General features: G+C 37.6%; 1 protein-coding gene across 23 annotated transcripts in view; it reads left to right on the top strand.

The window, feature by feature from the left end:
- The window catches only part of GRIP1 (glutamate receptor interacting protein 1), an 852850-nt gene that overhangs the window by 652052 nt on the left and 175229 nt on the right, over window positions 1–25569 (top strand). For all 23 annotated transcript variants that reach the window (XM_054527383.2, XM_054527382.2, XM_063712186.1 and 20 more), the window contains 3 exons: window positions 9713–9848; window positions 12402–12547; window positions 21672–21755. In XM_054527383.2, coding sequence (XP_054383358.1) covers window positions 9745–9848; window positions 12402–12547; window positions 21672–21755 — 334 coding nt within the window. In that variant the 5' untranslated portion in view covers window positions 9713–9744. The remainder of the gene's footprint in view (window positions 1–9712; window positions 9849–12401; window positions 12548–21671; window positions 21756–25569) is intronic.

Below are 25569 nucleotides of genomic sequence, written 5' to 3'. Positions count from 1 at the left end.
ACTACAGTGCAGCCTGGGCAATAGAGTGAGACCTTGTCTCAAAAAAAAAAAAAAAAAAAGAATTCTAGCCAAAAGGACACCCAAAAATATATGCAAAAATAAATGATTTCCTCCCAAAAATAGCTCATTAATTTGCTAAGCAATAATTGGTATCTTCACTTCTCTATTAAGTGGAAACAACAGTAATACTGCAAGTAAATATTCTACTTTCATCTAAAGAAGAACTTAAATTTCTAAATAGCCATCTATAGCCTATAGAGGACTTTCTCAGCAGCATAAGTTGAGCTGTTATTCCCTTTCAGGCTCCCAGGCCATGCTATGGACTGACAACATTTCATTGAAATTATTAGATGTTTGTCTCTTAGACATTTAGAATGTGAATTGCAGAAAGGTAGAGGCAGTGATTATTGGTCTTCAAAATTCTAGCCTCTACCACAGAGTCTGGCAATTATAAATGCTTAAAAATATTTTTAGGACAAAACAGTCCATAAGTAGTTGTAAGAATGTAGTTAACTTATCTAAGGGAACATTGAAAATCAGAGTAATTAAATTCAAAGATAGCCATGCCAATTGCTTCAGTTTTACTTGTAAACCCCAATTTTCAATCATGTCAACAATGTGATTATAACAGCTTACAAGTGAAAATTACAGCTGGAAAGTTTTCCCAAAGGAAAACTGCCTGAGGCTCTTGAAGCAAGTGCAATTCCGAGATATCCTGCCCAGTGCTTTTTCCTGGCCCTTATCAACTCTTACATTTAATTGTCCATCACTCAGGCCATCATGCTTAGGAAGAGAGGCGGTTTCACTGAGGTGAGCCATTTCCTGTTTCTGATACCTTGCATCATGGTTTTATTTAGACTATCAGATGATTGCGTAGGAATACATGACTGATAGATGTGGGTGCTGTTTGCTATTCTACAACCCCCTACCCGACATACACACAAATTATAAAATGTCACTCCAGCGTAAATTGTTCTTTGATTGTCACATTGCTCAAACCTGACCTTCTAGGTCAGAGTTTCTAAAGTAGGGTACATGGATAAACCCCAGGGGGAATTCATGAATTCCCCTGAAATCATGCACACAATTTTTCCGGGACAAGGGTTCACTGCTTTCATTAAATTCTCAAAGTAGTCTGTGACTTCACCAACAGTTAAATACCACTGTTAATTCTTTTGTCTTATATTCATAACAATCAAAATATAGTAGAAAATTGGCAGTTTGCATATCTGGAAATTTCCAATATCCAAATAACAATAATAATGACAACAAGACAACAATAATACCTTGGCTAACATATATTGAACACTTACTGTGTGAGTTATTACCATAAGTTCCTTATGAGAATTGTATTACTTAATTTCACCACATTCTGTAAGTAGATACCATTATTATCCCTAAATTAGATGTGAGGAAACTAAGACCCATGAAAACTAAATAACTTGTTAATAAGTTTGACATTGGAAAGCTTAATAGCAAATTTTGACAATTAAATAACTGATTTTGGGAGCAGTAAAAATTGGAACAATTCTAGTATTGCCATATTTTAAAAGCAGGGATTTTTTTTTTAACTTAATGCTTTAGAAGGCATTTGATACCTGAATTGATTGTGCCAGAAAAACAGTCAACATCTCTGTTCAATCTATTTTTAAAAGAATCCTGACCTATATAACACATATCTTCAGGGGTCACATATTTTTGTATTTGACACTGCATATTTGTATATCCCCTTTCTTTGGAGGTGCTCCAGGAAACATACAGATATTAATCCAGCCCTCCCATCACTGCATGAGATAAATCCCAATCATAATTTTGTTTCACATGAATATTTGTGCCAGGTAATATTTATGTGCTGTACATCCCTGCCACTGATCAAATTTATGTTCAGACTCCCAAGGGATGAGAAAAATTCTAGTATATCCCTCATGTCACTACACAGAGGTGGAAAATGCCCAAATACCTTTCTCTGCTAGTCTGGGTGGCAAAAACTGAGACTGAAAATGCAGCAGTTCATCACAGAAACCCAGCTTTGATCCCCACAGCTTTGCTGAACCAGGGGATGTTAGGAAGAGCTTGAAATGAGTATTGGAAAAAGCATCTGTTTATTTCCTGAGGGGAATAAACTTCCTAGTGGCACTACCAAAAGTAATATACAGATAAAACTGTAGTATGAGCAATAATATTTTTTTCAATAGTAGTACGCAGATATAGCTATAGTGTTCTGGTGTGTGCCCCAATTCCCCTTACTAAGGCATTGGTACAATTAATCAACCAAGTAAGCTTAGGGAAATAACTCTGTCTGCTCCTGTTCAGATTCTGCTCCTTCATCATTTTGCTTCTGCACCGTCCAGCAATAATTCTGTTTGCCACAAGCTGATGCTCGCCACCCCATTATAATTCCCTGTTTTGGGACCGATGTGCTCGTTCATCCAGCAGTTACCAGGGAGGACCTGTGAATGTTCCAGGCACTATTCTAGATGCTGGAGATACAGCAGGGAAAAAACACTCTTGTTGACACCAGCATTTCAAAATCTGTGACTTACTTTACAGAGTTTTCACCAATAGTATTTCTATTTAACTGTTTATGGTATTTTTAAAAATCTCTGCAGTTAATAGAACTTCAAGAAGTAAAGAGCTTCACCTGTTTTGCTGAATATGCCTCTAGTGGTTGCTTTGAAATTGTACTTTGTCTTTTTACGCTACAGCCATGGGATGAGGATCTTATAGATCATTTTGAGGTGTGACGAAAAGTATTTTAAGACCAAGTTTTTCTGTGGTATTTCAATGTTAAATTTATCTTATATGGCATTATATAGTGTGCCTGCCCCACTCCAATCACCCGCAGCAACACAAACTTCCTGTTTTCTAGGTTCCCTTTCTCAGCGACAGATGTCAACATCCACCAATCAAACAAGTTGGAAACCTCGGGGCCTTTTTGATCCTCACTCACTTCCATGCTTCCGTGCTTCCCACATCCTAATTGGTCTCTAACTCCAGAAAATTCCTCCTTATTAATATGTCTGGTGTCCATGTCATCCACCTCGCCACTGATGTATTTTAGTCTATCATGTGTTGCCTCTGGGTGGCATAGTCAGTACCTGTCCCTCAATATCCACCCTACCCCCATTGCATGGGTCTCTATTTAGACTCTAGTTCTCAGCCTCCTTTGAATTTATGTGTGTACATGGATGGAATAAGTTCTTGCCCTTGGGATGTGAACATAAGCAGGCCAGTAATGGCTTTTAAGAGAGCTGTCTTTCCCCTTCCACCAGCTGAATGAAAACAAGATAAAGTCCTAGGGCAGAAGTTTCTAAACTTTCTCAGTCCACAGAGTCTTTAGTGTCTCAGAATTTTTTATAGCACCTCCAGGTCAAATGAAATACCACTAGTTCAATTTACTAAGTAGTTAGGTCCAAACAACACAGTTCATATTTTATCCTAACAACTTACTAGCCATTTGAAAAAAGATATATATAAACTAAAAGAACAACACATGTTCTTTTCACTCTTAAGTAACCACAAGTAGTTCCTCAATTCTAGCTGCATGTTACAATCCCCTGGAGGAGCTTTTCAAATTACTGATGCCTGGGCGTACCCCAGACCAATTGAATCATATACCCACTGATGGGACATTTTTTAAAAAATTAAACTCCTAATTTTGAGATAATTGTAGATTGATATGCAGTTGTAGAAAATAATATAGAGATTCCTTATATCTTTTACCTTGTTTTCCCCAATAGAAATATCTACAGAACTATAATGTAATATCACAACCAGGATATTGACATGGATGGAGTCAAGATACAGAACATATCCGTCACCACAAGGATCAATCATTTACTCTTTTATACCTGCATCCACTTCCCTCCTGCCCTTACCACTGGCAACTTCTAACCCATCCTCTAGTGCTATAATTTTGTCATTTCAAGAATGTTAAATAAATGGAATCACACAATGTGAAATCTTTGGGGTTGACTTTTTGCCCTTAGCATAATTCTCTGGTAATTGATCTGGGTCGTTACTTGTAGCACTAGTTTGACCCTTTTGATTGCTGAGAAGTATTCCATGGTATAGACAAACCACATTTGTTTAGCCATTTACCTGTTGCAGGACATCTTGGTTGTTTCTGTTTCCTGCTATTATGAATAAGGCTGTGATAATTATTCATTTACAGGTTTTGGTGTGAATGAAAGCATTCATTTCTCTAGGATTAATGCCCAGGGGTATAATTTCTGGCTCATAGGGTGGTTGCATATTTAGTTTTCTAATAAACTGCTAAACTGTTTTCCAGAGTAGTTGTCCTATTTTACATTCCCATCAGTAGCATCAGAGTGATCTAATTTCTCTGCATCCTCACCAGCATTTGGTGTTGTCACTAATTTTTATTTTAGCCTTTCTGATAAGTGTGTAATGATATCAATTGTAGTTTTAATTTTTAAGTAATTTGAGCCATTTCCCTAATGGAAAATGTTGAGCATTTTTTCGTGTGTACTTACCTGCCATCTGTATATCCTCTTTAATAAAATATTTCATGTCTTTTTCCCATTTTCTAATTAGATTGTTTGCTTTTTTACTGTTGAGTTTTGAAAGTTGCTTGTATACTTGAAATACTAGTCTTTTGTCTTTTGTTGGATATGTAGTTTGCAGATATTTTTTCCTGGTCTGTAGATGTTCTTTCCGTCTTAAGCAGGTCTTGCAGAGAGCATTCATTTTTAATTTTGATGAAGTCCAATTTGCTGCTTTTTTTTTCCTTTTATGGATCATGCTTATGTCAAGTCTAGAAACCCTTCGCTAAACCTAGATCTTAAAATTTTTATCCTGTTTTCCTACAGTTTCTAAATATTTCATACAGTTTCTATAATATTATGGTTTACATTTTTGACTGTGATTTATTTTGAGTTAAATTTTATAAAAGGTGTGAAACTCTGGGCAAGTTGTGGGATTTATTTATTTATTTTGCCTGTGGATGTCAAATTACTCCAGCATCATTTGTTGAATAGGCTACCTTTCCTCTATTGAATTGCATTTGCATCTTGTCAAAAACCAGTATGTCATATTTGTGTGAATCTATTCCTGGGTCCTGTGTTTTGTTCCAGTGATCTATATGTCTATCCCTCCATCAATACCACAGTGGTTTTGCTTATGATTTTTGATACAGGGTATCACTCTATCGCCCAGACTGGAGTGCAATGGCATGATCATGGCTTACTGCAGCCTTGACCTCTCAGGCTCAAGTGATCCTACCGCCTCAGCCTGCTGAGTAGCTGGGACTGCAGGTGCACACTACCATGCCCAGCTATTTTTTTAAAAAAAAATTTATGCAGAGATGAGATCTCACTGTGTTGCTGCTCTTGAACACCTGGTCTCAAATGATTCTCCCCTCTCAGCCTCTCAAAGTACTGGGATTATAGGCATGAGCCACTGCACCTGGCCTACCACACAGTCTTTATTACTCTTAACTATGTAAGTTTTGAAATTGAGTAGACTAAATACTCCCACTTTCTTCTTTTTAAAAATTGTTCCTTTCCCTTTCATATAAATTTTAGAATAATTTTGTCTATAGTTACAAAATATTTTGCTGGGATTTTGATAAGATTTGCATTAAACCTATATATCAATTTGGAAAGAATTAATGTCTTTGTTATGCTGAGTCTCCCAGTCCATGCACATGTTTGTCTCTCCAATTATTTAGGCCTTCTTTAATTTCTTTCATTGGCATTTTTTAGTTTTCACAATGTAAGTACTGTACGTTTTGTTACTTGTACACCTAAGAATTTCATTTTTTGAACAATTATATATGATATTTCATTATTAATTTTAATGCACATATGTTCATTGCTACTATATAGATATACAATTGATTAAAGAAAATCAATGCTTTTTTATGTTGACTTATGCTATCCACTGGAATATTAGTTCTTAGATGGCAGGAATAGTATCCATTTTGTTCAGTGTCGTATCTCCAATGACTCAAACACTGTCTGGCACATAGTAAGTGCTCAGTTCTTATTGAATGAATGAATGGGATGCCTTTTCATTTATTCTGATCTTATATCCTTCAGAAGCACTTTAAAGTTGTCTTCATCTAGATCTTGCACAGTTTTGTTAAGTTTTTTCCAGGGATTTTACCTTTTGGCTATTGTAAATGGGGCCTTCTCTTCTATAATAACCTTTTACTGGCTGTTGTTTGTCTATATAAAGGATACAGATTTCTGCATATTAATTGTATAACCATCTATGTTTTTAAATATCCTTATTTGTTTGTAAGAACTTTTCATAATTCTCTTGAGTTTGCCAACCATCACTGTTACTTTTCTTAAAAATTTCTGGAGTTCAGTAATGAAAAAGATTGAATTACAAACACAAAGAAAAACAGCAAACAACTAAACTTCATTTCATCAGTGGGATTCTGTTCAGTTATGTTGAGTAAGTAATGGTATAGATGTAAACCTATACCATTTATTTTCTAAGATAGATAAATATGCTGATTAAGGAAAAAGTCAAATTCAGAACCATTTCCCTCCTCACTAGTTAGACATCATCTGTTGCCTGTGCTGCTTGCTAATTGAAAGAGATTACAGTGCTCGCTACAAAGTCCTCTTAATTGAGGGAGTGATATTTGCAATTTAAATCACAAAAGAAAGAAATCATCAGTACATATTGACTTGCCCAAGTTCCACTGTTTTACCACAGTGTTTGTTCAGTAAGCCTTGATATATAAGTGAACTCATGCAAATGAATGCATCTGTCTTCATTTCTTCTGTCTTCATTAGATCACTATGCAGACATTAAACACCAAAAAGGGCATTAAATGATTAATTAGCCAAGTGGAGACTTCAGGTGAGCCAAAAGCAAACTCCAAAAGCGGGTTCCTTTCTCCCCAGGCCACTTCTTCTCTCCCACCCCCTACAGAAACATCCATAAAAGATTTAGTCAATTCTTCTGGGACCAGAGATACTTATTGGCAGTTACCATTCTTGCGATTCAGCAAATTTTCTTGCAAGAATGTTCTGTCTTTACTCCTGAGTTTTGCCTAATTTGTATTCCTTCTTTGGTCTGCTCTGCTCAGCTAACCCTGGTCGATAAGTACAGCAGATTGGATAGAAGACAAAATTGTAAAATAGATGGTGCATTTGGAATCTCAGGCCTTCGCTCTACATTGTTGCCTGGACCATCTTCTCTGTGGCTGCTTCCCTACAACTCATGCTGTACGGCACAGTGGTCTGTGACGTTGCCTCTTTGACTAGGCTGTGGTCAATCTTGAGGATAATGGCCTTTGCTTTTTCCATCTTTGAGTTTTATTGTCTGGCTCAGAGTAGATATTCAATACATGCTTAAATCAATGAATGCACAAATTACTCAATTAACTGGTGCAGGAATATTTTCTCAATTTCACATTATTAAAATTAGCTCTTAGGAAAACATTTGAAATGTTTTTAAATGATAGGGTAATTGACTAGTATCAGTTGAAAAAGTAGCCAGATCGATGAATTTATATTTTAATAATGATGAAATTAAACTAAAATAATTGAGCTTTTCTAGATTTTCAGGACTCAGCCAGAAGCCCAGGAAGCACCTGGGTTCCTTCTGGAGAAAATGACATTGTCTACCTCCCATAAGGCTGTACCCATGCATCCTATTTTATGCAGGAAGCATGTCCTTGAAAACTTGGAGTAGAAAGAAAATTTTTATGAATAGAAACTTACTTCTCACATGCCTGGTGTTAGTATTTTAGAGTTGCTTCTTCATGAAAATTGGATAGACCTTTAAGATAAGCACTTAAAAAAAACTATGCTTCCAACTCTACATGTAAAGTTCTATAATCAAATGTCTAAATATATAGGATCACTCTGCACATTTAAAGAAGATGCAAAGAATCTTTTTGTTGGCAAAATTGTTGGGCACATTATATCTCTTTAATATGAACGGTCATCATCTATGTCATTTTGGTTACTTTAATTATTAACTTTATTTAAAAAAAATTTATACCTGGCCTTCTGCCAACAAGGGTTTAGAGGGATTGTTTATTAAGGTGATGTCTTCAATATCAGTTGAACCTATGTATGTTTTCATGAGATTTCTGGGTGTTGCTTTGTTTTAAGTAGCACAAGGGAAGTGCACACAGGGATAGAATTTTGTTACAGATGTTTCTGGTAAATGATGTAAAAGGTCCTGTACTTTCATGCACTTGACAAGAATTTGCATTCTTGAATTTCAATTTTTATTTGGTCTGTCATACAAAATGTAGTAGATGAAGCTGACATCATACATGCTCAGACTCCTCCTTGGCTTCTACTTTAAAAGACAATAATGACTTATGTATACAGTATCATGAGACTGCCATGAAAAGGCAGGATTCCAGTGATGGTATGCTGGGATGTTAAAGTCACAGGAGCTGGCAAACTCAAAAGCCCTGCCTTGAAGGACATTCTCTAGGCTGCTGAGGAAATAAGTAGCCTGCCGTCCCCAGTCTTCTTCTCCCAGGTACTCTGTTCTCCTCACTAGATCAGATGAGATACTGTTTCCTTACCTAATGTAATTTCATTTTTTCATTGGCTAGTAGGATAATGTACTAGCAGCAGCAATTTAAAAACCTTTATGATACACATTTTTAGATATTTTCAACATTATGAATAACTGTGTAATTAGGGAAAGGGTTAAGGTGTGCAAATAATCTTTTTTTTAATTTCACTTTGAAAGAACGAGTTTGTTTTTGCATTTTAATTTGCGTCTTTGATGTTCTAGAAGTTCATTACCCCTGAAATGTGTAACTTAATTTAGGAGAAGTTGGAAAATTGGACAATTTCCCCATCCCTACCAAGAAAATATATTTGCAGATAGGGGAATAACATCACAGAGAATTTTAAAATAGCGTTTATCCTAATTAGCCTCTGGAAGGTAAATATTGACTCTACTCATTTTTATTTTTGAAGGGAAGGATATTCTTACAGTTTTCTTACCTTCTGCTCTGACTAAAATCAAAAGAGTTGAGTTCTATCTTGCTATATAGATATTATCCCCACAAGATCTGTGAAATTTTAAAATTTCGTAAGTAGAGAATGAAAGATTTATGGCAGTTACCTGGAAATTCTGAGGATCAATCCTGCCTTGCCATACTGTGACATATTCTGCAAGAATGATATGAGTTGTTATATAAGCCATCATACTTTGTTTTTGAAAGACAAAGAAAGTAAAGTCAATAATATTTTTCTAGAACCTGTAGAAAGCACTCTTCTCCTTTCAGTTGGCTTCCTAACCTGAAACATACCATGAACTTGGAGTCTGCCACTGTGCTATATATGTTCGTATTATCATCTAAAATTCTGTTCTAATTCCTTACTTTACAACTTTTAATTGTTCCCATTGGAGTTACAAGGAGAGAAACCAGAGAATGTCACCTGAGAATGGCAGAAAACAAAGGGTGAATATTATTTGTACATAAGACAATTTGGGCTATTTATTGTCAACCTGGAGTGAATACCCCACCAGTGCCCATTTTCATAACCTCTAATAGAATATCTGCCTCAGCATTATCTGCATGCGCATCTTTACGGAATATTCTGTAAATTACAATGGAAAGAGGCCATAAATATCTTTTCTCATAAAAGAAAAAGTGGAAAGAACTTCTGGGGAGGAGTCACTTAACCATACACAAAATGACATTGATGATTCTACTCTCATTTTAATAAGGCAAATGCTTTTCTTTTAACAGAGGAATTCAAGGGCTCCACGGTCGTCGAGTTGATGAAGAAGGAAGGCACTACCCTGGGTCTGACGGTATCGGGAGGAATTGATAAGGATGGCAAGCCAAGAGTATCTAATCTGCGGCAAGGAGGAATTGCTGCTAGGTAACTGCCTCTTGGGGAAATCTACTGAAAGGAACACGGGGTGTAATTAATTCAAAAATTAAAGCTCCATCAAAAGTGGCCACTAATAAATAAATGACAGCTGCCATCTGCCAGGCAACACAGGCCAGCAGAAGCACAGTGGGGCACGTTTCAGAAGCTGCTCCCCAGGTCTGCCTGTGTGGCTGTTCTAGCCTAGGCTGCAGTCACCAGGGAGGTTCTTGTGTCATCTCAGGAGCTGCCAGGCCCTCATAAGATTTTAATTTCAAAAAGCCTATGTGGATCTAGTCTGCAAATGTGCCACTGAAAAGCAGACAAGCTGCAGTGGGAAGAAGACACTCCAATCATCTAAATGTGAAACAGATGACCCATATAATGTGAATGGGGGAAAGTGCCAGAGAGGGACATGGCTACCCTAGAAAGAGTGGGAGACCCAACTCTGAGTTTTCAGTGAAAATTTTGTTTATCCCACATCCTCTCTCCTTTTCTACCTGTGAGATTTTCAAGAGTTGGTTTCTGAAAGGACAGAAGGCTTAGAGGAGGAGGTCTCACCTGTCTTTCTTTCCATGAACTGCAAATTCCACTCGTTATTGCCAAAGGCAGAATGTCCTGGATACTGGGCAGGGGTGGGCTTCCTTGAGATACATTCTAAATCTGCCTCAGAAAAAGGTGACAGAAGATCAGGTTTCATTAAAAATGAGGCCAGGCCAGGCAGTGGCTCATGCCTGTAATCTCAGCACTTTGGGAGGCCAAGGCAGGTGGATCACCTGAGGTCAGGAGTTCGAGACCAGCTTGACCAACATGGCGAAACCCATCTCTACGAAAAAAAAAAAAAAAAAAAAAGCCAGGTGTGGTGGCACATGCCTGTAATCCCAGCTACTTGGGAGGCTGAGGCAGGAGAATCACTTGAACCCAGGAGGCGGAGGTTGCAGTGAACTAAGACTGTGCCATTGCACTCCAGCCTGGACAACAGCAGCGGAACTCCGTCTCAAATAAATAAATAAATAAGTAAAAATAAAAAATAAAAGTGAGGCCAAAGTACCTTAAATTCTGGCCACCAATATTCATATCCACATAATTCCAGGTTAAATCGTAGAGTTCTTGCCCCATAAAATGTCATCTGAAGTGGTGATTTCTGTGATTACTTTTAATGATCAACCTGTTTGTACAATTTATAAACTTAATCCAGTGGATTGCTCCATGATCAGAAGTTATTGTTTGTAAGGGAGGCTGGTGTGGACACAAGCACCTCAATCTGCTTTCTTTAGGCTTTTAAGAAGCATCTTTCCACACCCACAACCTCCTTATTTTATAACAATCATGGCCAGTTCATGATGCTAGGGGTTCATAAGTCTCCAGAGCCCTTAAGGCAAGTGTGAATGGAGGAGAGGGGTAGCATTTTCAGTTGTATTAATTCTGTAATTAAAAGTATTACTGTGCCAGTTATATTGAGAATTAAAAATCACCAAATAGTCACTGTTTAAGGCACTACCATTTTGAAGGTAGTAAATCAGAATAATTAAAGATGAGATCCTTGCCCTAAAGGGGCTCACAATCTATTAGTGGAGATACGGCATAAAAAGCATGAAACATTTGGGAGCAAAATGGCATTGCATGATAGCAAAAAGAACAGCACAGAAGTTATTACAGAGCATTAGGCGGTTAAGTTGACATAAGTGTCAGGAAAGTGAGGTAAGGGCCATGCATATACTGCAGACTGGAGCAGATTAGGAGGCTCTTTGAAGGAGGAATGATTGGAGCTGGATTTATATATAAAATAAATGCATTAGCTATTTCTATTTTGGGAGAAAATATTATTGAAGGTCCTTATCAATGACATGAATTTTAACTCTTATTATTGGTTTTGCTACCTGCTCTTGGTTTAGAAACGGAGTTTGACTAAAGTCCAAGAGCAGCCAATATTCTGTTATGGTGGTATAGAGAGACAAGAATGTTACTGAAACCCAGTATTTGCATTGTGATTTCTCCTTCACCAATACTCTTCTTATCAATCCTGCTGTAAGCAATAAATAGCAAAATAAGCTGACCCTTTCCTTAGTCCTGGACAAACTCCCAGTGAAGTTATTGAAAGAGGTGAAATGTACAAAAGGCAGGCAGCAAAAACGAGAGGGATTGAGAATAAAAAGACATGTGTTGTGTCTAGGATCTGGATCCCATCCCAGAGAACCAACTGGTTTAGGGCAAAGAACTAAAAAAAAAAAAAAAAAAAAAAAAGCTTCTCTTGATTTTGTTTTATGGTGCTTTTAAAAATAAAACAGGCAAAAAGGAAAAAAATCAGAGATAGTGGCAGAATGAGAGCAGGGCTTCCAAGGTATCACAGGCTGCATGAGTAAAAGGGATCCCTGGCTCTCATCTGACTTCAGCTGTACTCTTACCCTTAAGAGCCCACCGTCTCCTAGGAGGCAGGGACTTCTGCTGTCAGCCTTCTAGGCTTGCTTCTAACTTGCATGCTTACCATGAAGGGAAAGTGGAAATATAGTCAGACTGGCCTATGGAGAGGGTGGGTCTGCTGAAACAACATGGTCTATTTTGCAGAAGTGACCAGCTGGATGTGGGTGACTACATCAAAGCAGTGAATGGAATCAACCTGGCCAAATTCCGCCATGACGAGATCATCAGCTTGCTGAAGAATGTGGGAGAAAGAGTGGTTCTTGAAGTAGAGTATGAGCTTCCGCCGGTCTGTAAGTACAGTAGCCCCCCTTATCCATCGGGGATACATTCCAAGACCCCCAGTGGATGCCTAAAACTGCTCATAATACCAAACCCTATATATATCAGGTTTTTTTCTATACATACATACTTATGATAAAGTTTAATTGATAAATTAGGCACAGTAAGACACTAACAACAATAACTGGCTGGGTGCAGTGGCTCATGTCTATAATCCTAGCACTTTGGAAGGCTGAGGCAGGAGGATTGCTTGAGCCCAAAGGTTCGAGACCAGCCTGGGCAACATGGCAAAGCCCCACCTCTACAAAAAATAGAAAAATTAGCCAGGCATGATGGTGCACACCTGTAGTCCCAGTTACTCAGGAGGTTAAAGTGGGAGGATTGCTTGAGCCCAAGACATTGAGGCTGCAGTGAGACATGATCATGCCACTGCCATCCAGCCTGGGGGACATAGCAAGCCCCTGTCTCAAAAAAACAAACACACACAACATTAATAAAATGGAATAATTATATCAATATGCCAATCTCACTACTCTTGTGCTTTCAGCCATTATTAAGTAAAATAAGGGTTCCTTGAACACAGGTACTGCAAGGGCTAGGCGTGGTGGCATATGCCTGTAATCCCAGCACTTTGGAAGGCTGAGGCAGGAGGATCACTTGAAGTCAGGAGTTGAAGACCAGCCTGGGCAACAAAATGAGACCATGTTTCTACCAAAAAAAGATTAGTCGGGCATGGTGGCATATGCCTGTAGTCCCAGCTACTTGGGAGGCTGAGGCAGAAGAATTCCTTGAGCCCAGAAGGTCGAGGCTGCAGTGAGCTATGATTTTGTCGTTGCACTCCAGCCTAGGTGACAGAGCAAAACCCTGTTTAAAAAAAAAAAAAAAAAGTACAGCAAGAACACAACAGCCAATCTGATACCAAAGACAGCTGCAAAGTGACTAAGGCAGGTAGTGTAAACAGTGTCAATGTGCCAAACATCCAGATGGATAGAGCAGACAATGTGAGATTATCATCACACTACTCCTAACAGCACACAATTTAAAACTTAGGAATGGTTTATTTCTGGAATTGTCTACTTAATATTTTCAGACTACAGTTAATTGGAGGTAACTGAAACCACAGAAAATAAAACTGCAGATAAGGAGGAATTGCTGTAATCATAACCCAGAGGAAGAACAGTGGCACCACAGTTTTTCCAAAGCAAAATCAGCTTCTTAATTTTTTCCCTTTGCCATCAATATCTCTTTACAGGAATGGCAAAGCCAACTTTCTTAGTATTTAAAAATTATTTGAATTGGAAAACTTACAGCCTACTCAGGAAGAATTTAAAAAGGCATCACTAACAATGAAATTATGAAGGGCCCATGTTCTGTTTGCCACCTAAGCCGTTTTAATTCAACATGTTTGTAAGTTCTGTGCAATAAGTACCATCCAGGTTTTGTACTTAGTGACTAGGTTTAGGAAAAGCATATTTAGTATGTTTTATATTGGTTCTTTATGGATACATTCATTTCTTTTTTAATTTTTAATTTTTAATTTCTGTGAGTACATAGTAGGTATACATATATATATATATGTGATATATCCATTTCTGAAGCATGAAAATAGCTTCAGAACACATATTGTCAAGTAGTAATAATAGTAATTATAACAGCAGTAGCCAACAGATTTTGATTGTACCAAATGTCTGGCATTACAAATAATTTGACTTGCATTGAATTATTTAATCGTTTCCACAAGGAGTGTCAGCATAGCAGAGATGAACTTTAGTATCAAATAGACAGGTTCAAATCCCAGCTCCACATTTTACTAGCTACATGCCTTTGAGAAAGTTACTTACACTTTCTATGTCTTAGTTTCCACATCTGTAAAACAGGAATATTATTAGTTCCTACTCATAGATTTGTTATGAGGATTAACTAAGTTAGTATTTGGAAAATATTTAGAATAGTGCCTGGCACTATCAAAGTTTTCAATAAAAAGTCAATCAACACTACAAGATAGGCATTTTTTTTCTCATTTTACAAAGCCTGGATTCAATATCTGAATCCGGGCTGCCTGACTCCAAAGTCCATATGCATATTCATTGTGAGGTATACTGATATATGACTGCCGCCCTGCGTTTATGCTGTTCTAGCACCACCTCTCCTATTATTAGCAATGAACATGGATGCTACCCTGAGATAGCTTTTTGCTCTTCCATACTAATGAGAATTCAGGTTGATTATGAAGAGTTGGGAGAATTCATTTGTTCAGCAATGACTTATTGAGCATTTACTATGTTCCAGCCACCACTATGTACTAGGAGCTTGGGGGACATGAGTAGAGTTTATATTGTAGCAAAAGACAGATAATAAAATAAAACCATAATAAATAAGTAAATTATATAGTATGAATACTACGAATGCTATGCGAAAAAGCAGTGCAAGGAGAGGGATTGAGAGTGCTGGGATCAGGGTGGGAATGCAATTGCAAATAGGGGGGTTAGGACAGCATCACTGAGAATGTGAGATTAGTCAATGACTTGTGAAGGAGGTGAGGGAGCTGGTTGTATGGATTTCTGGGGGAAGAGAGTTCCAGGAAGAATGAACAGTCATTGCTAAGACCAAAAGGCAGGACTATACTTACAATTGTCATAGAAACATTAAGGAGGACAGTGTGGCTATAGCAGAATGAGCAGTAAGAGAATTAGGAAATGGGGTCAGAAATGTAAGGGGGTGGGGTATCCCTGTAGACCATTGGGAGGACCTTAAGTTTTTCTCTGAATGATACAGGAAGTCACTATATGGTTTGGGGCAGAGGAGTGACATGATGTGATTTGTTTTCAGAGGCTCTCTGGCTGCTGTGTTGACAATAGACTGTAAGAGACCAGGGTAGAAGCCGGGAGATGAGCTGGAGGGTAGTTACAGTGATCCATGTGAGAGATGGCGGTGGAGACAGTGAAAAGCAGTCAGATTCCAGATCTGTTCTGAAGGCAGAGCCTACAGGATTGCCTAATGGATTTGATGTGAGTTGTGCAGAAAAAGAGGAGTCAAAGTTAACCCCAAGGTTTTGAGCATGCAGCTGGAAGGACAGAGTATCCATTAACAGGAATGGATAAGAATGTGGGTAGAGCTGATTTGTGAGGGAAAGATCAGCAGTTCATGGCTTGAAATACTACATTTGAGGTGCCTGTTTGACATGCAAGAGGAAATGTCAAGACCTGAAGATATGATTTGGAGTTTGAGAGAAAGATCCGTACTGTAAATATACATTTGAGAGTAATGGGAATATAGATGGTGTTTGAAGCTTGGGGACCAGATTAGAGTACTCAGGAAGCATGTGCATAATCAGTCACAAGTTCGTATTCTTCACATAAAACCTAACACCAAAGATTTAGTAGTCATTTTGTAACAAAATCAATTTAAGACTATGTTCACAAACCTTGCTACAACATTTTTTCATTTTCAGCAAGACTAGGCAATAAAATAGAGTGTAAAGGCTTAGGCTGTGTCAGTAGTTAAATGGCAGCTTTGCTCATTTCTGTCTTTGTGACCTTGGGCATGTTATTTAAATTCTCTGAGCCTTCAGTTTCTAATCTATAAAATAGCTATAGTAGTTGCAGGATTTTTATAATGATTAAATGTTATAATCACATAATCATTATTGAGACCATTATCAAACACTTTGTAAGTAACTAATAATATTAGCCATTATTACCGTTATCACATTATTATACTGAAAGTACTGTGTTTTTTTTTAACTTTAAATGAGTCAGTTTGCTTTGAAATTACTCTCTCAAACCATTGCCAAAGACATAAGAGAAACCAGTTATCTAGAGCTAATGCTCTTTGATTATACATCTGTATTCCTCTGGGGATATGAATATCAATAAAACACAACCCCTTCCTAAAAGAAACTCTAAGTATAGCTTTTAGGCAAAGGCCAATAGTGAAGATTTGTCCAGTGTTTTGGGTGATTCAGAGCTGGGAGTTTCTAGGAAGACTTAAAGGAAGTCATGCTAGCCAGGTGGGAAGAGGAATATTTCAGACAAAGGGTGCAGCGCGAAGGGAAGATGACAGCCCAGCCCACAGTTAAACTATAAACAGATAGGGAAAGACAGAGAGGGGGCTGGGTGTGGCAGCTGACGCCTGTAATCCCAGCACTTTGGGAGGCCAAGGCAGATGGATCACTTGAGTTCAGGAGCTTGAGACCAGCCTGGCCAACATGGTGAAACCCTGTATCTACTAAAAACACAAAAATTAGCCAGGCATGGTGGTGGGCGCCAGTAATCCCAGATATTTGGGAGGCTGAGGCAGGAGAATCACTTGAACCTGGGAGGCAGAGGTTGTGGTGAGCTGAGATTGTGCCACTGCACTCCAGCCTGGGCAACAGAGCAAGACTCCATCTCAAAAAGAGAGAAAGAGAGAGAAGGAAGAATGGACAGAAGGAAGGGAGGGAGGGAGGGAAGGAAGGAAGAGAGAAAGAGGGAGAAAGATGGAGAAAGAGGGACAAAGAAAGAGGGGGCTTGGAGATAGATGAGGCCAATGAGGCACACGAGGACCAAATGAGGGCCTTATAAGCCATATTGTTGGAGCTTGGCATCCAGTGGGCCGTGAGGAGCCCTCAAAGGGGAACAGCATCATAAGATCTGAGTGTTTAGATTTATCACTGTAGGAGGCCAAATAGAGAAAAGACCAGAGGCTACAAGCCTGTAACAAGACTGTTACGATTTTCCAAAAGAGAAGTGATATCCTAAATAAAAATAGCATTAGTAGAGTTAAAGGAGATAGGTATCAGAAATGTTTAGGAGTTAAAACCTATCGTGACTTGGTGATTACGCAGTACCATCTTTTTCTCTGTCATACAATAAAGCTGATGGAAAAGGGGGAAAATATTTTTAAACACAAAAGTGTGAATTGTTGTGATGGAAATCAAAAGGGGTCTATTCCCCAAGAATAATTTCTGTCTCTTTCTACTATGTTTGAAGAAAGTAATAGGATACTTGAGTTCAGAGTGGTTGAAGGAATTAATCAGTTCCCCTTTCACTTAGCTCGGACAGCTAGAACAGAAACAGGCCATCCACACCTGAAGGTCCGTAAGGAGAACTGACTGCTAAAAGAGAAGCGACCCAAGGCCAAGACTGGTAGCTCTCTCAGGATCACAGCACTTTGAGTCTCAGCTAACCACAGAGTTCAGAAAGAACCGGAAAAGAGAGAGAGAGAGTGTGTGTGTGTGTGTGTGTGTGTGTGTGTGTGTGTGTAATCTGACAGAAGAAAACTGGCTTGACCTTGGCCCTTTCTAAGATTCAGTTTCTTTATGAAAATAAAATGATTGGTCTATATAAGCTCTAAGTTCTTTCTGACTTTAAAATTATGTGATGTTTTGAGACTGTGTTTAGAGAGAACATTACCAACCTGTATCTTAGATATTTATGTATTTTGTTTGTTTGTTTTGAGATGGAGTTTTGCTCTTGTCACGCAGGCTGGAGTGCAATGGCACAATCTTGGCTCACTGCAACCTCCAACTCTCAGGTTCAAGCAATTCTCCTGCCTCAGCCTCCTGAGTAGCTGGGATTACAGGTGCCTGCCATTATGTCCGGCTAATTTTTATATTTTTAGTAGAGACGGGGTTTCACCACATTGACTAGGCTGGTCTCGAACTCCTGACCTCAAGTGATCCGCCTGCCTCGGCTTCTCAAAGTGCTGGGATTACAGGCATGAGCCACCATGCCCAGCCCGATATTTATGTATTCAAAGCTGGTCTAGGCCAGCTGTGGTGGCTTACACCTGTAATCCTAGCACTTTGGGAGGCTGAGGCAGGAGGATCCCTTGAGCCCAGGAGTTTAAGACCACCCTGGGCAACATAGAAAGACCCTGTCTCAATTAAAAATAAATAAATAATAAAAATAAAAATTTGGTCTAGAGCAGTGCCTTCAAATTTTTTGGTCACTTAACTCTTAAAGAATTTTGAAATGTTACATAATTCTCATCCATTTTTAGTTAACACCTAAAATTATCATAAGCATAAATAGTTAGAAAGGATGCAATTCCTAGCATATTGTTTGTTTTATGTGTCTTCAGATTCTGTTTTCATGAAAACCTTGGAGCTACAGATTTACTTCATTTAATGAAAAACAGCCTGCCCTATAATCTGATTAGCAAAGGCAATCTTCACTGTTACTCCATTAGCTAACTCAGATGAGCTTTCTATCCTAAGGAGTCATTTTTAACTCAAATAAATGTGTTAAAGCATGTCCCTGTGACAGCCTTCTGACTTCTCAGTTCTAAAATAGACAGATGATGATGGTGGTGGTGGTGGTGGTGGTGAGGTGGAGGAGGAGAGAGGGAGAAAAGAGTCTCAGGTCTCCTCCATGTGATTTACTCTGGGATTCAGTCTGAGGGAGCAGCAGCTACCTGGAGGAAGCTCTTCTTGTGGCAATGGCAGAGGGAAAACAGGCAAGCACAACCATGTAAGTGCAATTCCAGCCTCTGCTTGTGTCTGTTAACATCCTAGTGGCAAAAGTAAGTCACATGGGCGAGTGCAGCATAATGAGGTAGGAAAGTTCACAACTCCTATTGAGACAGGGAATAGGGAGGCAGGGAAGGAGTTTGTAATTTCAAAAACCTCATCTACCATAGGAAAATAACTGTATAGAAGTACATGCATATCCACATGTAGAAAGAAGGGACAACAGCACAATTGAAAGACCAAGGAGAATTTTTGCATTGTGAATTTGGTTTCTACCTACCTTTTGATCTTTTGGGTAAGCCCCTTAATTGGAACTTTGTGTACACATACATATGTATGAGTCATTAGTAAAATTTACATGGCAATGCAGGATGTCTGGTACTGCACGTGAAAACCCAATCATGAAGAGCCAGCCATGCAAATAAAAACAATGAAGACCAAATCTATTTCATTAATTGTATTAAAATGCAGTCAACATTCAAATTTATCTTTGTAAATGATGGAGAACAATAGCGTAGAAAATACAGAGCTGTATTTTCTAAAGCTGTAGAAAATACAGAGCCTTTATATTGACTTTAAATTTGATTGTAAGATTTTGTAGTCAGCAAGATTTAGCTAAAGCAAAATCAAAATTGCAATACTTTGCATTCCCATAACAGATACCCAGCCAACAAGGACAGGTGGCCCAGAATTAGAATTCAGTTATATATCATTGAAAGCTGATTTATTGAGTAAATGAAATAATATGTGTAAACCATTTTTGCAGAGTTCTGAGTACACAGTAAATTCTTATTAATTACTTCTTTCCATATCCTTTCCTTTCCTCGCTTACCAAGAGAACAAAAAAAAATCATGTTCTTAACCAATTTCTTCAGGTGGCTTCTTGGGCCATGGAAATAAGAAAACATTTGGAATGAGCTCAGTTTTTTTTGTTTAATTAAAACTGTACCTCAACACTTTCATCTGTTTGTGAGTACTGTTCCTAGTTGATTAGTCTAAGCTGAAATTCCCCTGATAGCAAGAATATGACATTTAATTAAATCAGCAGTGTATCAAAACATTTTTCAACTGTAGGTTTATGTTGTTTTTCAGCCAATCCAAATTTTTATTGTACTTTATGTCCCAGCTAGATAGTAGACAGTTTTATGAATTTAAATGTGTACTTTTCTTAATCATGTTTATTCCCTTGAGGGTTCAGAATTTCTGATAATTAAAAATAATTGTAATTAAAGCCTAAAACTACTTGCTATTTCTGTAAGAAAAGTTTTTTTAAACAATGCCTTTGGATTCTGCCTGTGTGTGTGTATATATATGTATATGTATGTGTGTGTGTATATATATATATATATATTTTTTTTTTTTGAGACAGAGTCTCACTCTGTCACCCAGGCTGGAGTGCAGTGGTGCGATCTCAGCTCACTGCAACCTCCGCCCCCACGGGTTCAAGTGATTCTCCTGCCTCAGCCTCCAAAGTAGCTGGGATTACAGGTGTCTGCCACCACGCCCAGCTGATTTTTGTATTTTTAGTAGAGATGCGGTTTCACCATCTTAGCCAAGCTGGCCTTGAATTCCTGACCTTGTGATCCACCCGCCTTGGCATCTCAAAGTGCTGGGATTACAGGCATGAGCCACCGCGCCTGACCTGCCTGCATATTTTTTGCTGATAGTTTTATCTAATAAACTCTTAAGGATCTAGTAGCAATGTAAAAAAATGTGTTACTTGACAATGAACATGGTATTAACTAGGTACAAATTCAAAATAAAGATCTAAAATTCTCCTACACATTACAAGTCTCTATGAATAAAAACATTCCTCTGTGCATAATGATAAAATACCAATTTGTGGAAGTTTTATGGGTTTTTTTCATGCAGAAATAGTGTATATAGTACAACCAGAATGACTCAACAGATTCTTGAAAGGAATCTTACAGAATATTTTAGTAAATATACCTTCATATACCTTATACCATCATACATGTATGTTATGTGACTAGAGATTGCAGCTTGACAATACAATTCCATTTTGTTAAATGAAAGTGATAATCATGCAAACACAACATAAGCATAATGTATCAAGTAAAATTAAGTCAACCTGTAGTTTCTTAGATAGTAGTAGTATTTTGAATGTACTTAGAATTTCTTTTGCCCTCCAGGTTTCGTCTGGGTTGCTGTGTCTTAGTTTAATAGCTATTTATATGTCAGAACATCTATTAGCATCAGCCTAATTGTTGATAGCAATCTGAGAATGGTAATTTTTCTTCCTGTGCCAGCTGCAAAATAAAAATAAATACAGAAGTTATTTTACAAGTGTTACAAAAATATTGGTTTTGCATTTTACAAAAGGACAACAATTCTACTTATATAAATATTGTCTCTCTTGTTAGGTAGAGTTTAAACAATGTAAATATCCCCCTTTTATCTAGAAACGAACTGTATAGAAGGAAATGAACTAGCTATGATTTTGGTTCCACTTGTATCTATATGAGTCACTTATACAGATGACTGTTTTATGGTATTTTTATGTCATTACAGTTTTTTAAACATTTTCTTTGAAAAGGAATTGTTGCTTATTACTCAAAACTTATTTGCAACAGGGATCTGTAATATTTTATGCCACACTGAATGATTGAGAAATGTTATGATGACTTACAAGTTATATTTCCTTCTCTCTTTCCTTTATTCAGCTGTGCAAGGATCAAGTGTTATTTTCCGAACAGTGGAGGTCACATTACATAAAGAAGGCAATACCTTTGGTTTTGTAATTCGAGGTAGGTGTTGGTTAGAAAAATCTACTTTAAAAAAATTATTTCCATAGGTTTTTGGAGAACAGGTGGTATTTGGGTATTTGGTTACATGAATAAGTTATTTAGTGGTGATTTGTGAGATTTTGGTACACCCACCACCCGAGCAGTATAGACTGAACCCAATTTGTAGCCTTTTATTCTTCACCCCCCTCCCCCTTTCCCCGAGTCCTGAAAGTCCCTTGTATCATTCTTATGCCTTTGCATTCTCATAGCTTAGCTCCTACTTACAAGTGAGAACATACGATGTTTGATTTTCCATTCCTGAGTTACTTCACTTAAAATAATGGTCTCCAATTCCATCCTGGTCTGCAAATTCCATTAATTCATTCCTTTTTATGGCTGAGTAGTATTCTATTGTATATGTATACCACAGTTTCTATATCCACTAGTTGATTGATGGGTATTTGGGCTGGTTCCATATTTTTACAATTGCAAATCGTGCTGCTGTAAATATGCATGTGCAAGTATCTTTTTTGTATAATGACTTCTTTTCCTCTGGGTAGATATCCAGTCGTGGAATTGCTGGATCAAATGATAGTTCTACTTTTTGTTCTTTAAGGATCCCCACACTGTTTTCCATAGTGGTTGTACTAGTTTACATTCCCTCCAGCAGTGTAGAAGTGTTCCCTTTTCACTGCATCCACGTCAACATTTTTTTTTTAATTTTTTGTTTATGGCCACTCTTGCAGGAATAAGGTGGTACCACATTGTGGTTTTGATTTGCATTTCCCTGATCATTAGTGATGTTGAGCATTTTTTCATATGTTTCTTGGCCATTTTTATATCTTCTTTTGAGAATTGTCTATTCATATACTTAGCCCACTTTTTGATGGGATTGTTTGGTTTTTTCTTGCTAATTTCTTTGAGTTCCCTATAGATTCTGGATATTAGTCCTTTGTTGGATGTATAGGTTGTAAAGATTTTCTCTCACTCTCTGGGTTAGAAAAATCTTCTCTTCTTTAAATAAACACAACACTGAATGATAATAAAAGTGGAAACCATATGTAGCTCTATTTTTGGTTCATTAATACAGAGCAAAAAGCCACTGTTTATAAACCTTGTCAATTCAGTCATCCTATACTTTTCAACATGTCTTTTGTCTTTCCTTTTATATTTTTCTATATCACTGAATCAAAAATGTTGATTAGTATGCTTGATTTGATTTAATACACTAGGATTAAGGGACTTTATTTAAATAAATTTCTCCAGAAACACATTTGGTTATTGTAGCTTTCTAAAAATGGATGGAAGATTCTAATCTCTTGGGTATCTATGTGCTTCAGTTCAAGTCATCATATTATAGTATGGCATTGATAATAACAATTTCAGGTGACTCCAACTTATTATAAAACTACTAATTCTAGGCCAGGCACAGTGGCTCACGCCTGTAATCCCAGCACTTTGGGAGGCCGAGGCAGGCGGATCATGAGGTCAGGAGATTGAGACCATCCTGGCTAACACGGTGAAACCCCATCTCTACCAAAAAAATACAAAAACATTAGCCAGGCGTGGTGGTGGGCACCTGTAGTCCCAGCTACTCGGGAGGCTGAGGCAGGAGAATGGCATGAACCCGGGAGGCGGAGCTTGCAGTGGGCCCAGATCGTGCCACTGCACTCCAGCCTGGGTGACAGAGCCAGACTCCATCTCAAAACAAAACAAAACAAAACAAAACAAAACAAAAACCTACTAATTCTAAAGTATAATTCTATCTTGCATTATGTTTTCTCATTAGTAATTTTATTCCTTAAAGACTATGCCTACATTAACAACTCTCAATTCATAGTATGACAATGAGGTTCAATAGGGAGCTATATAAACATAAGGGATTTTTTTTCTTTCCAACTTTTATCTTAGGTTCAAGGGGTACATGTTCAGGTTTGTTACATGGGGGAATTGTATGTCATGGGGGCTTGGGATACAGATAATTTTGTCATCCAAGTAATCATTATCATACTTAATCAGTTTTCCAATCCTCATCCTCCTCCTCCTCCCACCCTCCACCCTCCACCCTCAAATAGGCCCCAGTGTCTGTTGTTCCCTTCTTTGTGTCCATGTGTACTCAGTGCTTAGCACCCACTTATAAGTGAGAACATGCAGTATTTGGTTTTCCACTATCAGGAATGTTTTAACAGTTCACATTTCTTGATTGTTTTTGTCTTCACCTATAATATTTTATACTTCACCAGAGTAAAAATTCTATCAAAATTATTAAAACATTAATTAAAATTAAACATCTCAATAAATATGTATGCATCAAAGAATAAAAGAGATGTGGATATGCTTGTACAGATTTGGATTTGTCTTAAGTGATTAAGTTTTAAATAGTAGCTTTCATTTTGTGCCAGTCACTTAGCAAATCAATCAATCAAATGTTTATTAAGCACATGTCAACATGTCAGCATGGAAAGAAGTACTATGGAGTCATAAGACAAGACCTCGATCTACAGGGAATTACAGTACAGTGAATTTAAGACAAAAGTTGATAGAGTGCTCAAGTGAGTAGTAGAGAGGATGTGGAACTAGGAACTCATTGAGAGGTTTAGACTTGTAGTTATTACATTTTTCTGACCAAGGCCTATTTTTAGGTGGAGCAACAGAGCCCAAGATCATTTACCCTAACCATTCCTAAATTTCTGTTTAAAATAACTAGATGAATATAGTGAAAAGTCACTGTACAAGTAATTTTTGGCTGAAGGGTGATATATACATATCTGTTTTGCGATACAGATCTGAATGAGAAGGTTCTTGAATCACATGCATACAAGCCTAATTATTGAAACACTATACCAAAAAATGCTGCTGTTGCAGATATTCATTGATAGTGACTGTATGGTTAGTCAATAACGAATCAAATTACTAGTGAAAGAGCTAAACCAAGAGTAATTTATTATTAAGAAATAAACAGAATAGAAGCAACTGAAATGAGCAACCATCTCAAGATAACTGATGATGTAATGTTAGTAAAACACCCTTCCCAGAGTTTGCAGGAGTTTCAAATATCTGTGTGTATGCCCAGGAGTTTTATAATGTGAGCTTAGAACACTGCCTGGTATGTGGAGGCACTTAATAAGTGAATGATTGAATGTTGCCTAGATTTGTGTGGACATCAGACTTTGTAGTTATTATACTGATTTTAAAAAACTTAGTTACAATAAGCCAGTATTAGTTTATGAGGACTGCATTTTTATAGGCCTTAATAACTCCTTTAATATGTTGGTTGAACATAAAAGTTTTTGGAGTTTTGAATAATTTCTCAATGAGAATCAAATAAAAGATTTCTATTTTTAGATTAGTTAGAGGTCCATCTGGAGGATTTTCCCTGTTCAAAAGGTGGTCACTACCCATCACTTAAGAATCACTGGTTAATCAGAATGAGAAAGTGCTGTGAGTAAATATTAGTATGGCAGATAAGATATTTTGGCATAGATGGGAGTTGAGCTAAACTTAGATCAATAGAAAATACCAGGACAGTCAGGAAAGAGGAGAAGATATTGCAGATGGAGCATATCTGTTTAGTATGGGAGAAGTTCTTCTTAACCTAATAGAATGGAACTTGCAACATTAAGCTTTTAGCTGATGAATGGAATTATATTTCTCATGCTATAAGTCACAGGTTCTAAAACCTTTATTCCCTAAACAATAGAACCTTGCATCCATAGAATAAAAATGATGTTCTGGCCTGAACCTTGGAGCGTTAAATTTCAGTTAATGCAAGCAAGCCAGAAGAGATGAGTTGGACTGATAGGAAAGGCACTCTGACATGAAGTTGCTTTACATT

Source organism: Pongo abelii, chromosome 10, assembly GCF_028885655.2.
Source record: "Pongo abelii isolate AG06213 chromosome 10, NHGRI_mPonAbe1-v2.0_pri, whole genome shotgun sequence".
In the NCBI taxonomy this organism is placed as follows: Eukaryota; Metazoa; Chordata; class Mammalia; order Primates; family Hominidae; genus Pongo; species Pongo abelii.
The sequence above is the reverse complement of the archived record's forward strand: the minus strand, read 5'-3'. Positions and strand labels throughout refer to the sequence as shown.